General features: G+C 39.7%; 1 protein-coding gene across 1 annotated transcript; it reads right to left on the reverse strand.

Moving 5' to 3' along the window:
* Positions 1–1,318: 1,318 nt before the first annotated feature.
* LOC111895114 (cryptochrome-1) lies at positions 1,319–1,732 on the reverse strand. Its single transcript, XM_023891216.2, has one exon. The coding sequence runs from the start codon at positions 1,730–1,732 to the stop codon at positions 1,319–1,321; it is 414 nt and encodes a 137-aa protein (XP_023746984.1).
* Positions 1,733–12,374: the final 10,642 nt, after the last annotated feature.

A 12,374-nucleotide genomic window follows, 5' to 3' on the forward strand; every position in this document is an offset into this window, starting at 1 on the left:
GATCAAGAAAGATACGATGTTTGAAGACATGCTTCAGAATTTTCGTTACTTTGTTATTCGAGGTGATAACAAGTAGTATGACTTCACAATAGCTGTCTTCCCTCTGATAAATTGCAATGATTTGATTCAAGTGGCTCTCATTTTGAAACATATGGAAGAGAATAAGCTCAAAGGATCTAAGACTGAAGTGTTTAAGATCGGGTTCGCACATGTCAAGACGTATATCGACAATTACTTCGATTGGTTGGCTCTAACAGATGAAGAATTGGCAACTACTTTGGGAAGGGAAGTGAACGTCCCTTGGGAAGAAACCTTAACCCAGACAACATTATCAAAGTATGTTGTTGGGGAAATATGCCTGAAACCTTTTGGCATGGTGTTTTCGGGAAGAGATACGAAGGGGAAGCCCAAGAAATTTTTGTTTAAGGTCTCAGAGGTTGAAAGATATACTTCTTCGCAATATACGCACTTTATTGTTCGTATGAACAACTGCAAGAAGAATAATGAAGGAGACAAGAAGGAGCTCAAGAAGGTGATTTCCTGGTATGGAGAAGTGCGAAAGACAATTCACTCAGCTGTTCAAAAGCTTATGGACTGAATAGCTTCGACTGTTTCCAAAGGGGGAGATTGTAGAGGTTAAATTGTAAAAGTCGAATTGTGTGTTTGTTTAGTTTTGCATTTTTAGTTATTTTACTAAGTCAGTTTTATGCGAAGCGTATTATTTAGACTTAGTATATTTTTTGTACACTCAAGTTCCATATAAATAGGGACTGAGGATAGAAGTAGAGGATAACTTTTGGAACTTAAATATCCTTTCTGCTTATTCTTGTAATCAATCTTTATCAATATAAGATCTGATTAATATTTACTCTTCGTGTTCTTACTTTTCAATCACTTAATTCATAATTGCATTGGTAATCTCGATAACAATTCTCTTCAATCAACCTACATAAATATATACCAAATACACACAAACACACACACACACACACACACACATATATATATATATATATATATATATATATAATTAGAAACCAAATAAGCAATAAATCAGAAAATAAAGATGACTAGAGTTCATAACAAGACCAAACAGCTAAAAATGTAACATTGTCAAAACCTTGATTTGTCTTCTGAGTATATTTTCAACCTTAATAAACATTATTTTCCTGTCATCCCAGTCACATATACACTAGGAAAATAAAAGTGTTAAAGCATGTGATAATATCCATGGATTTCATCATATAATATCGCCTCCAGATCATAACACTTAGCCTGTTTGCGAAAGCCGCCTCCAGTTGTTGATTAATTGATGAGATTACGTACGCCTCTGCAAATAAGATGTATCTTCACCAACAAACATCTCCGAGAAACTAGAAATGGAAGGCGACCATACATGCACAACCCTCCCATCTCTTTCCCTCGAACTTGAACTCGAACTGTTGGAAGAATTCACCGGCAAATCATCCGAAATTCTCAATGCCCTCGTGATATCAATCGGCGGCTGCATATTACCCGTTCTCACCGTTTGACCATCTCCATCTGCACCTTGATTAATCGGAACTTCCACCCTGCTATCTTCCCTAAAATTTCCAATTTCTGAAGACGATTCCTCTTCCCCTCCCCTAAACAACGACGTCGTTATACTCGGAACCATTTGGTCTTCGTAATGACAGATCGTGGTGGTCGTAGGGTTTATCCTCAGCGTATTCTCATCCATCTCCATCTCCATATCTTGAAGGAAAGCATTCGGAGCAGTTTACAACGAGTCTCTAAGCCCTTCTTTTATCCCGTTTTCCAGAATCCCTCGAGAAGACACTTCATGCTGCTACATTTGAGTAAGCACTTCTTGTAATCGGGCTTTTGCCTCATATATTTTCAAAATCGGGTGAGGGTAGTTGGATCCGAGCTCAATTCTGGCGGCTTGAAGGACGTATTGTGGTGTTATGAAGCAGAGGTTGTTGGTTCCTGGAATCAGCAAAAGTCAGGAATTCGTGATGACGAAGAGATTTGGTGATGGTGTGAGTTTGCTGTCGGAGAAAAGAGGAGCGATTAGTATATTAGGGTTTTTTTGGTATTTGAGTAAGAGAGAAGAATGGTGGAAAAAAGGGAATAACATGGTGGGCCTTTCAAAGTTTTGGGAATTTCATTTCCCCAAAAAAAAAGAGACCCGCTTTTCATTAAAAAAAAATATAAAGCGACATACTTAGAGGACGCGCATCTTATGTTATGTGCCCTTCGTGTTTTTTTTCAATGTGACACTTATTTTAGGGCGCGTAAAAATGCGTGCCCTAAATTCTTCTAATTTTTTGACAGCTGACATTATTTTTAGGGCACACACTATTGCGTATTATAAAACAACGCGTGTCATTGTTCGCGCGTTGTAAAAGGCTATTTTTCTAGTAGTTTCTAGAGCCATAACCAAACAAGGAACATACAAGAAAGCCTAGATCAAGAGTTCTCAGTCTATCCTACGTGACTACATACAACCCCAGGGTATCCCGCTAGACGATAACCGGCCTACTGGTACTCTAACCAACATACTACTATTCCTACATATTATCACATAAGTGTATATATATATATATATATATATATATATATGTGTGTGTGTGTGTGTGTCTGTGTGTGTGTGTGTCTAGCAGGTCACCACAACATAACAGCATTCTATACACAAGGATACTTAACCATATCTAGTGGGCTGACATTGGTGCCTTCGACCCACGGGTTCAGTGAGGAAAACTCACTTGACTCGAAGAACCCATAAATGCTATGACACACTCCCTTTCTACAATGATTGCTTCCACGAGCCTACTAGACAAAAACATGGTAGAATATTAATCAACAACCCAAATCCTTAAAGTTTGACCCTAAGTCAAACTGGTCAAAAAGTCAATGGTCAACTTGGTCAAAGTCAACGCCACGTCATGGCCCTCTTTGGCCATGTTGCGGGAACGCAAGGTCAAACATTCAACATGCATTGTCTTGTTAAAAGTGGATGATTTGCGATTTGCGTAAAGTTTTGCCTAACACCTTAGCTTTTCCTTTCAAAAGTTCTAGATACGAATATCACTAAGTCTTAGTCTTATATTCCTCGCGACTATAATAACGATAGTCTAGATTGCTTAATAATCCCAATGAATACTTATCTATAGCTTACTAGGAACAACCTGGTAAGATCATATCGGTGGTAGCATTCGTTTGATATACAAACTATACTGTTTGGAAATTCTACTTTAAACACCTCACTAAATCTGGCATAGACATCATTACCGTAAGTAGACCAATCAATATTATGACTTGGAATCACTAAGAATATTTATTTATAGATTCATAATAACAACTACGAATATAAATATAAGTTACAATTGAAACTTAGTAAGTGTAGCTTAAGTTACACAAATTTCTTAGCTAAAACTGGGAAAGTCGCTGGTAGAACTCCTACCCGAAAGCTTCACTTTGTTGGGATCCTAGATACTCCAAAGCATAGCTAAAATACCTAGGGTATCCAGAAAAATCGTACACATAGGTGGGAAAGTTTTTGAAAGATTTTTGGAGGGTTTGGTGTGGAAAATGTGCTGAAGCCGACTGCATTATATAGGAAATAGGGGGTATGCCATTCATCTCACCAAAGCGCGTCGTGCCTACGGTCGACGTTGGTCCTCCTTTTGGTTGTTATGTGTCACACGCTGATTTGTCCACACTACACTCTTTGTAATGCCCTGTTTCAGATTTATTCCATTTCAGGGTGGTGATCAAGGATTGGGTATTAGCAGGCATAGGATCCTTGAGAAGTTAGTTTTGAGCTCATTTGTAGGTGGATGATCTATATTGGATGATCCGGGTCTTCGGTTTGTGTTTTGGAGTTAAAGGGTATTTCGGTAATTTCTCAACTCGGGCTTCTATGGAAATTAGATGTTTGTTTGGGACATGGTAAGGTGGGCATGGGTTGTTTAAATCATAGAGCTTCTTGTTACCTTTTCATAGATATATGGATCGTCGGAATCATATGTATATCAAAGAAGTTATGACCTTCGGAGTATATTAGGATTAAGGGGTTAAGCAATATGTGCGGCGTACATATGTGTACGCATGCGTACTATTTATAAATCCATTACATGGGGCATATGATGGTGTACTCAGGGCGTATAGATGCGAAGCAGGATCGCGCCTTCGGGAACGTTCACGGGGCGTACAATGGTGTATGTGGGGAGTACGTGCACATTAATGAAAACCATAACTTCGATGATGTAGCCTATATAATCTTATTAAGTTCTTTTGGTTGGTCCTTATACCAGCCTCCAAGTTCCCTAAACCCTAGAAATCGTCTCTAAGCCTTCATGATGGTATTTTGAGCTCATGGTATCCATTTTTGGTGTGTTTGGTCCATTTCCAAGAAGATGGAGTTTGGTGCAACGATGGGGATCAAGAAAGAGCTTATGGATATGGATTTTGGGCTTTATTTCCAGCTTGTTTGAGGTAAAAAGCTATCAACTTGATCATTGATGTCTTAGATCTAGCATGTTTGAGTTTTTGGTTCATTTTGGTCCCAAGAATGAGGTCTAGTGTTTTGGTACCACTCCAAGAGCTAAGAGTTGCCACTCTTGGTGTTATTTTGGTCCTTGAGTCATCAAGTTGCCATTTTTGAGGCTTAGATCCATGCGTGCATGAGTTAGGGCCATTTTCATGAAAGTAGAAGGTTATATTTTGAGTTTAGAATCATTTGGGGCAAGCAAAGTCACCAAGTCAGTGACTTTATGGGTCTAGATATTAATTAGGACTCATATCTGTGGTTTGGACCGTTAGGCTAAGGATTAAGTGCTTAACGGTTAAATTTGGCTTAATAATGTAGTATGTTGGGCGTACAAGTTTGTACATGCAACGTATAGCTGGGTACGTGTAACATCGTAAATTTCCAAAAAAAAATTCATTTTAAATTCATATAAATCTCATAACGCATTTCACAAAATCTCATTTATTTAGCTTACAAAACGTATCTCCATAATTGTTTGTTTAATCATCCAAGATCCTCAAAACATAACTCTTTCTTTGGTGTGTACAATCAAGCCGGTGCCTTCCCCGCAATCCTGAGAAAATCTGAAACACATAACACATAACACGGTAAGCACGAAGCTTAGTAAGTTCCCAAAATACCACACACATCTCAGTAGCCTTTCATGACTATACTCAGATAAGACCCTCCGGTCAATGTGTCCTTTCGGTCCCATAACTCAGGTGGACCCTCCGGTCCTAACTCAATAAGCTCATAATAACAATACTCAACATAAATCACACGAACATAATGCAGAATATCACAATACAAAAGTAATCACATAAGATATCTTAGTCACACAAGAGCTTGGACTCCCACTACTTCTTCTCCAAAGCTTTCTCTTCTCTTCTAGAACACACAAAAACTCTCAAAGGCTCACAAATGCACTCACAAGCTCTAAAACGAGGGTTAGGGCATACTTAGGGTTTGATGTCTGAGAATGGTGGCCAAAAATGAGGTCATCATATCCTTTATATAGGGGACTCACCCTAAATTAGGGTTTTCACTCTGGGCCTAGTACGCCCAGTGTACTAGGTGATTCCGCTTGAAAATCACGCACATGAGTACGCTAAGCGTACACACACGTACGCTCAGCGTACTCAGCTACCACCTTTCTTAAATTAAGGGAATTATCCTGCCAACACTTCAAACTTCCAATGCTTCCTCGATATGACTCCGTTTCCAAAGAACCTCATACCCACGGAAGGTGAAAGGATGCCTTGTCCTTCTAGTAACTCATCGCAAACTTGAGACTTTCTCATGTCCAGGTTTCCGCCCTCGAACCCTAACCACTGAAGACCCGAAACATGATGTTACAATTCTCCCCCACTTGAATTAGATTTCGCCCTCGAAATCGCTCCTTATCATCACAAAGATCGAACCCAAAACCCACGAAGCACCATCGAAAGGGCCTTAAATCATTCAAAAATCCCCTCCAAATACACTTGGACCCAACGGGAACTCCCGAACCCGAAGAAAGGACATACCCAACTACCGCAACGATACTCGATCTGACTCTCCAAAACTTGAAACTCTAGTGATCTATCTCCCTGCCAGACCACCATTGCAATACATCATCCTACTAATCGCCCATCGGCTATCAGACTCTAAGAACACTCTTCCAACTCTAATTTTGGAATCAATCCCGATCGCAACTCAAAAGGAACGGAAAGGTCATAATCCCCTAGGGACCCACCACCTGAACAACTATCAGAACTCATCGGAGGGAAAGAACCTCAAAACTCAAACACAAGAAAAGATCATAATCTCTTGGAAGTATCATCTGATATCTATAAACATATGCCCCAGCTTCCTCTCAATTTCCCCATTCAACATTGAGCATCAGGTCAGCTCCCGACCCAAAAGAGGAACCAACAAAGGTTACTCATTGCAAACCAAAAACGTCTCACCGACTTCCTTCTCACGATAACTATCTCGGCTCATCGCAACACACAAGTCAAAAAGTTCTCTTTACCCTAAGCGAATAAAACAACTCATCTGAAATCGTCTCACCTCCGACCTCTGTCGTCAACCACCCACTGGTTCCATGTGTCTCACGGTTCCTCCCATACCAACAAAATTGATCCAATCTGGCCTAAGATATCAGATGAAGGTCAATACCCCCACCCCCTCAAAACAAAACCCATCCATGAATCCGAAACCTCATCTCGCCTATTCAATACACGAATGGATCTAGACTCGAGCTCGAGAGTCTGATTCAATAGCAGAATTGGAACCACTCATTTCTAATCCGGTACTCAACTCATGACCAAACATTCGCGGATTTATGCACACACCATCTCGTTAATTCCTTCTGATTACGATAATCCCTCCTTATCCCAGGAATACAACGATTACCAACCGACACGAAGACCCCCGTCTTGCCCCTGGTTCGACAACCAGGCTCCCGAAGACTCAAGTGGTAAGGCTACCCAAGCCTAAGAATTCCTCTGCGCATACTCTGACTAGTGAATACTACAGCTCCCGGTAGAACAATATGTTGGATAAGGTGTCTAAGTCCATAACTTATTTGGTATATACTTGACTCGACCTGGTATGGTCCATTTGGGTTGCACTTCACCCGAACTATTTATGGATAATTTTTATGAGAGTTATACACATATGTTTATTAATATATTATAAGTTATAATATATTAATATGAAGTCATGTTATTTAATTAGTCTTAGTCTTAAATTAATTATGAATTAATTTAGAGATTAAAAGGAAGACTAATTAGATTATGGGCTATTGGTTTTATATGGTGTGGGCTAACACTCATTTGTTAACGGGCTAGGCTTATATGGAAGTCCATGGATGATCCATGGAGCTTTTAACCCATGGATCCTTGGAAAAGGAAAGGTCATGGGTTATTAGGGTTTCACCCTAACCATGTACACTATATAAGCATGCTTATGTTGCATGAAATAGCCACTAGTGTGTGTGCTTATGTGTGGCCGAAAATTACAAGTGTGTGTACACTCTCTAAAGGTTTCCAAGTGTTTGTGGTGATTTGTGATTTCCATTTGAGGCATTCACACTATTGGTGCTTGGCTCTCAAACTCCAAGGAATCAATCTCATCAAAAGGTATGTAATCTCATCTAACTCTTTTATGTTTAAAAGTTCCCCATGCCATGTTAGATAAGTTATGAACCTTGGAAAAATTATTATTTTGCATGTATTAGACAAACATAGATCCAAGGTTTATTAGGGTTGCATGCACACTTAGGAAGTGTTAGATTTCTCAAAACCCAACAGTGGTATCAGAGCCTAGGCTTGCTTGTTTGATACTTGATGCAAAATAGTGAAAAAAGTTGAAATTGTTGCTGTTTGGCTGATGGACTCGCCGAGTCCATGGGGGGACTCGCCGAGTTCAAGGCAAAATTCATCCTACTCGCCGAGTAGGTTCGTGCACTCGGCGAGTAGAATGATCAGAATGCATAATTTCGACTTTTGCTGTTGGAAATGGACTAGAAACATTACCCTAACCTGTTTTGGTGTTTTAAAACTTGTTTTAGTTGGTGTAATGGTTGTTCTAATCCATTTACAATAGCATATATCAAAATTCCATGATTTTTATATGTTCATATAATTCTTGAAATTTTGATGATCATGTTCATGTTCTTATGAATTTAGAAGATGATAAGAATTATTTGCTGAATTGTTTAGAATTAATTCTTGATCATTTATGTGTTTTAATGGAGTTCATAATTTGTCCTCAAGTTATGGATATCCAAAGGTCACTTTTCTGTAACACACATTTAAACACATAAGTTACATGAAAATGAAGAGTCTTCATTTTTATGAACCTTTAATTGATAAGTTATGAAATGAAAAGTTTTGGATAGTTACAAAACTTGCCCTCAAGTTTTGGAATTTGTAAAGTTTCACACACTTTAATAAACTTTAATTCCAACCCTTAGAGTTTTAATAGTTAAAATTCAACCCTTATACTATTGATAACATTAATGGTTAAGTATTATATATATGTATAAGAATAAGTCGTTCTACCGTTAGTAGGCCTCATTCACGAAGCCGGTCTATAAGGGGGGTATAAGGTTGTTGCCTATAAAATGGCAGCTTAATGGGTGTCCACTCTCACCCAGCGCTTCCTTGATCGGTGGAGGGTCGTTAGCCGAACGGGTAGGACAATGACTTTAAATCCTCATTAAAAGTATAATGATGATTATAAAGTAACTAAACATTTTTTTAATTCCCAATCTTAGTTACTTTAGGAAAATGTGAACATGGTGCTAGTCCATGGAATTCACACTTTGTACCTTACCAAGTCGTTGGTGGAGCGTGTGTGGTTAACCGGCACACTAACTTGGACTAGTAAGGATCACGAAGGGTGACTTAATGTTTGTCATAGATCAATGGAGCGTGTGTGGTTAACCGGCACATTGATTAGGTGATAATATTAAGGGCACCAAGTGAATTAGCATGGTTATTCACACCTTGTTTTGTGATCCTCGGCATCCCAGTCACAAAACTTGAAGGGCACAATCGAGATTGAAACATGCCATTGAAAAGTTCAATGAATCTCAAAAGAATCTAGGAATTTCAAATCCAATTAAAACCTAATAATTCATTTTGTTTTTTATGGTGGAAATTGGTGAATCGTCATTCACCTACCTTTCAAATATATTATTAGTTAGATTACGGCATCCCTCTTCTAAGTATAATATATTGTGATTGGATCCTAGCCTTAATATTACATTTGGGTGTCTTATTAAGGATTCTATATATCTAATCTAAACTTGCTTTCTTCTTTCAGATGTCTTCCAACACTAATGCTTCGGGCTCTAACCCAGCTGGTTCTTTCTCTCTCATGAATCTTTATGGGAGAGTCATCTTTGATGGTTCCAACTTCATGGATTGGATTAGGAACATCAGGATGGTTACTCATTATAAGGACAAGGAATATGTCCTCGATAAGGAGTTAAAAGAGCTTGATGAGTCTACTGCCACTCCTAAGGAGATCGCTGAATTCAGGACACATGAGAGAGATGCTACTAAGGTGGCATGCATCATGATGGCCATGATGACAGCCGAGCTCCAAAAGTCCTATGAGGACTTCTACCCTTTTGAGATGCACCAAGACCTGATGGAAAGGTACCATCAGAGTGCTCGTCAGGAGCGGTATGAAATAATCTCCTCCATAATAACTACCCGCATGAAGCACGGTGAATCCGTCACGGCCCACATGCAAAAGATGCAAAGGTATGTGGACCGTTTGCTGAAGCTGAATGTGAACATCCCTGAGGAGTTGGCAATTGACATCATTTTGCACTCCTTACCTTCTTGTTATGACCATTTTCGTATGACATATCATATGAACAAGGAGGAAGTTACCCTCACCAAGCTTCAAGGACTCTTGAAGACCGCTGAAACCGGTCTTAAGGGCAAGGCGGTTGTTACCTCTACTACTCCTACTCCAACATCTAGCCCTGTTTTGGCTATCGGGCAAGGCAAAGGGAAAAAGAGGAAGCACCCTTCGAAGGGTACCAAGGGAAAGTATCTTGAAGGCTCCTCATCGAAGACCAAGATCGGTTCTGTCACTCCTTCTGCCATTCCCAAGGATGCTGATTGCTACTATTGCCTGGACAAGGGGCACTAGAAGCGAAACTGCCCTAAGTACTTGCAGGATCTAAAGGATGGGAAAGTGAAACCCACCCATGCAGGTATTTACACAATATTGTCTAATTACTCATCATATTCTAACTCTTGGGTGCTTGATACAGGATGTGGTATTCACATATGTTCTGATTTGCAGGGCCTAAGAAGAAGTGAGGATGTGGAGCACGGGAAGATAAACTTGATCATGGGGAATAGTAAGGCTTCACCTGTTTCCAAGATTGGAGTTTATACTTTGTTGCTTAATAATGGGTTAAAATTAGATTTGAATAAATGTGTGTACTCGTTTGAAATGGTGAGGAATATTATTTCTTTTCATGCTTTGTACAAACAAGGTTTTACCTTTGCATTTGATAATGAATGTGGTGGTATTAATGCTTTCTTTAAAAATGTGTTTTATTTTAAAGCATTACCTTGTGATGGTGTGTATGAAACTGTGTCGATTGTAGACAACTTAGGAAATAATGTGTTGTATATTGATTCTTCTACTAGCCTAAATAAAGCATCATTGTGGCATTGTCGTCTTGGACATGTAAACAAGAAACGCATAGGCCAACTCCAAAAGAGTGGAGTCTTGGAGTCATTCGACCTTAAATCGGATGATAGTTGTGAATCTTGTCTACTTGGAAAGATGACAAAATCACCCTTCACTGGAACTTGTGAAAGGGGTGAGGGTTTGTTGGACCTAATACATTCTGATGTATGTGGGCCATTCAAAACCGCCACAAGGGATGCTAATCGGTATTATGTGACTTTTATTGATGATTTTAGTATATATGGGTATGTCTAATTAATCAAACATAAGTCAGAAACCTTTGAAAGGTTTAAGGAATTCAAACAGGAAGTAGAAAATCAATTGGGCAGGAACATTAAGATGCTCTGATCCGATCGAGGAGGTGAGTATCTTAGTACCGAGTTCCTTGACTATCTTAAGGAGTGTGGGATTGTCTCACAATTGACTCCTCCCAGGATACCACAGCTAAATGGTGTAGCTGAGAGGCGTAATCGAACCTTGTTAGACATGGTTCGCTCTATGATGAGTCGAGCTTCGCTACCAATCTCTTTTTGGGGGTATCCCTTAGAGACTGCCGCCCATATCCTTAATCTAGTGCCTATAAAGAAGGTTACCAAAACACCTCATGAGATGTGGACTGGGAAGGTTCCCAATTTAGACCACATCAAGATTTGGGGTTGCGAGGCTTTCGTGAGGCGTGAGACTCATGATAAGCTCGAACCCCGAAGTGAAAGGTGTATTTTCATCGGCTACCCACAGAAATCTTTTGGTTACCTCTTTTACAGACCCACTGAGAATGTGGTCTTTGTAGCAAGAAGAGGGGTCTTCCGTGAGAGGGAGTTTATAAGCCAAGGAGACAGTGGGAGGCAAATTTATCTTGAAGAAATTCAAGAAGCAATTGGTGAAGGAACCTCATACACTAGCAATCAACCTGAGGAGGAAACTCCTGTTGAGCAAGCTGACGAGTTTGTACCTCCGAGGCGTTCCACACGGGTTAGGAACACACCTTCATTTTATTATGGCTTTCATATTACTACGGAAGGTGATACGTTTTTCAGCGATAGTACACTGGTAAATTTGGATGAACCTAGCAGTGTTAAGGAAGCCATGGCAGGCCCAGAGTCTGCTAAATGGAAGGAGGCTATGGACAGCGAGATACAGTTCATGTATGACAATCAAGTTTGGAACTTGGTTGACAATGTACCAGGCCGTAAAACAGTTGGGTGCAAATGGATCTTCAAGAAGAAGACCGACATGGAAGGAAAAGTGCATACTTATAAGGCTCGACTGGTTGCGAAGGGTTTTACTCAGACTCAAGGTATTGATTATGATGAAACTTTCTCGCCGGTAGCAAAGATTAAGTCTATTAGGGTTATGATAGCCATTGCAACATTTCATGATTATGAAATATAGCAAATGGATGTCAAAACTGCTTTCCTTAATGGAAAGTTGGCTGAGGATGTGTACATGAATCAGCCAGAGGGTTTTGTCAGTGCAGAGTACCCTAATAGAGTATGCAAGCTTGAGAAATCCATTTATGGATTAAAACAAGCATCTCATAGCTGGAATATTCGTTTTGATGAGAAGGTCAAAGAGTTTGGCTTCTCGAGAAGTGAAGATGAGTCTTGCGTGTATGTCAGAGCTAGTGGGAGTATAGTTAGCTTCTTGGTAC

The sequence above is a fragment of the Lactuca sativa genome, chromosome 7 (genome assembly GCF_002870075.4).
Source record: "Lactuca sativa cultivar Salinas chromosome 7, Lsat_Salinas_v11, whole genome shotgun sequence".
In the NCBI taxonomy this organism is placed as follows: domain Eukaryota; kingdom Viridiplantae; phylum Streptophyta; class Magnoliopsida; order Asterales; family Asteraceae; genus Lactuca; species Lactuca sativa.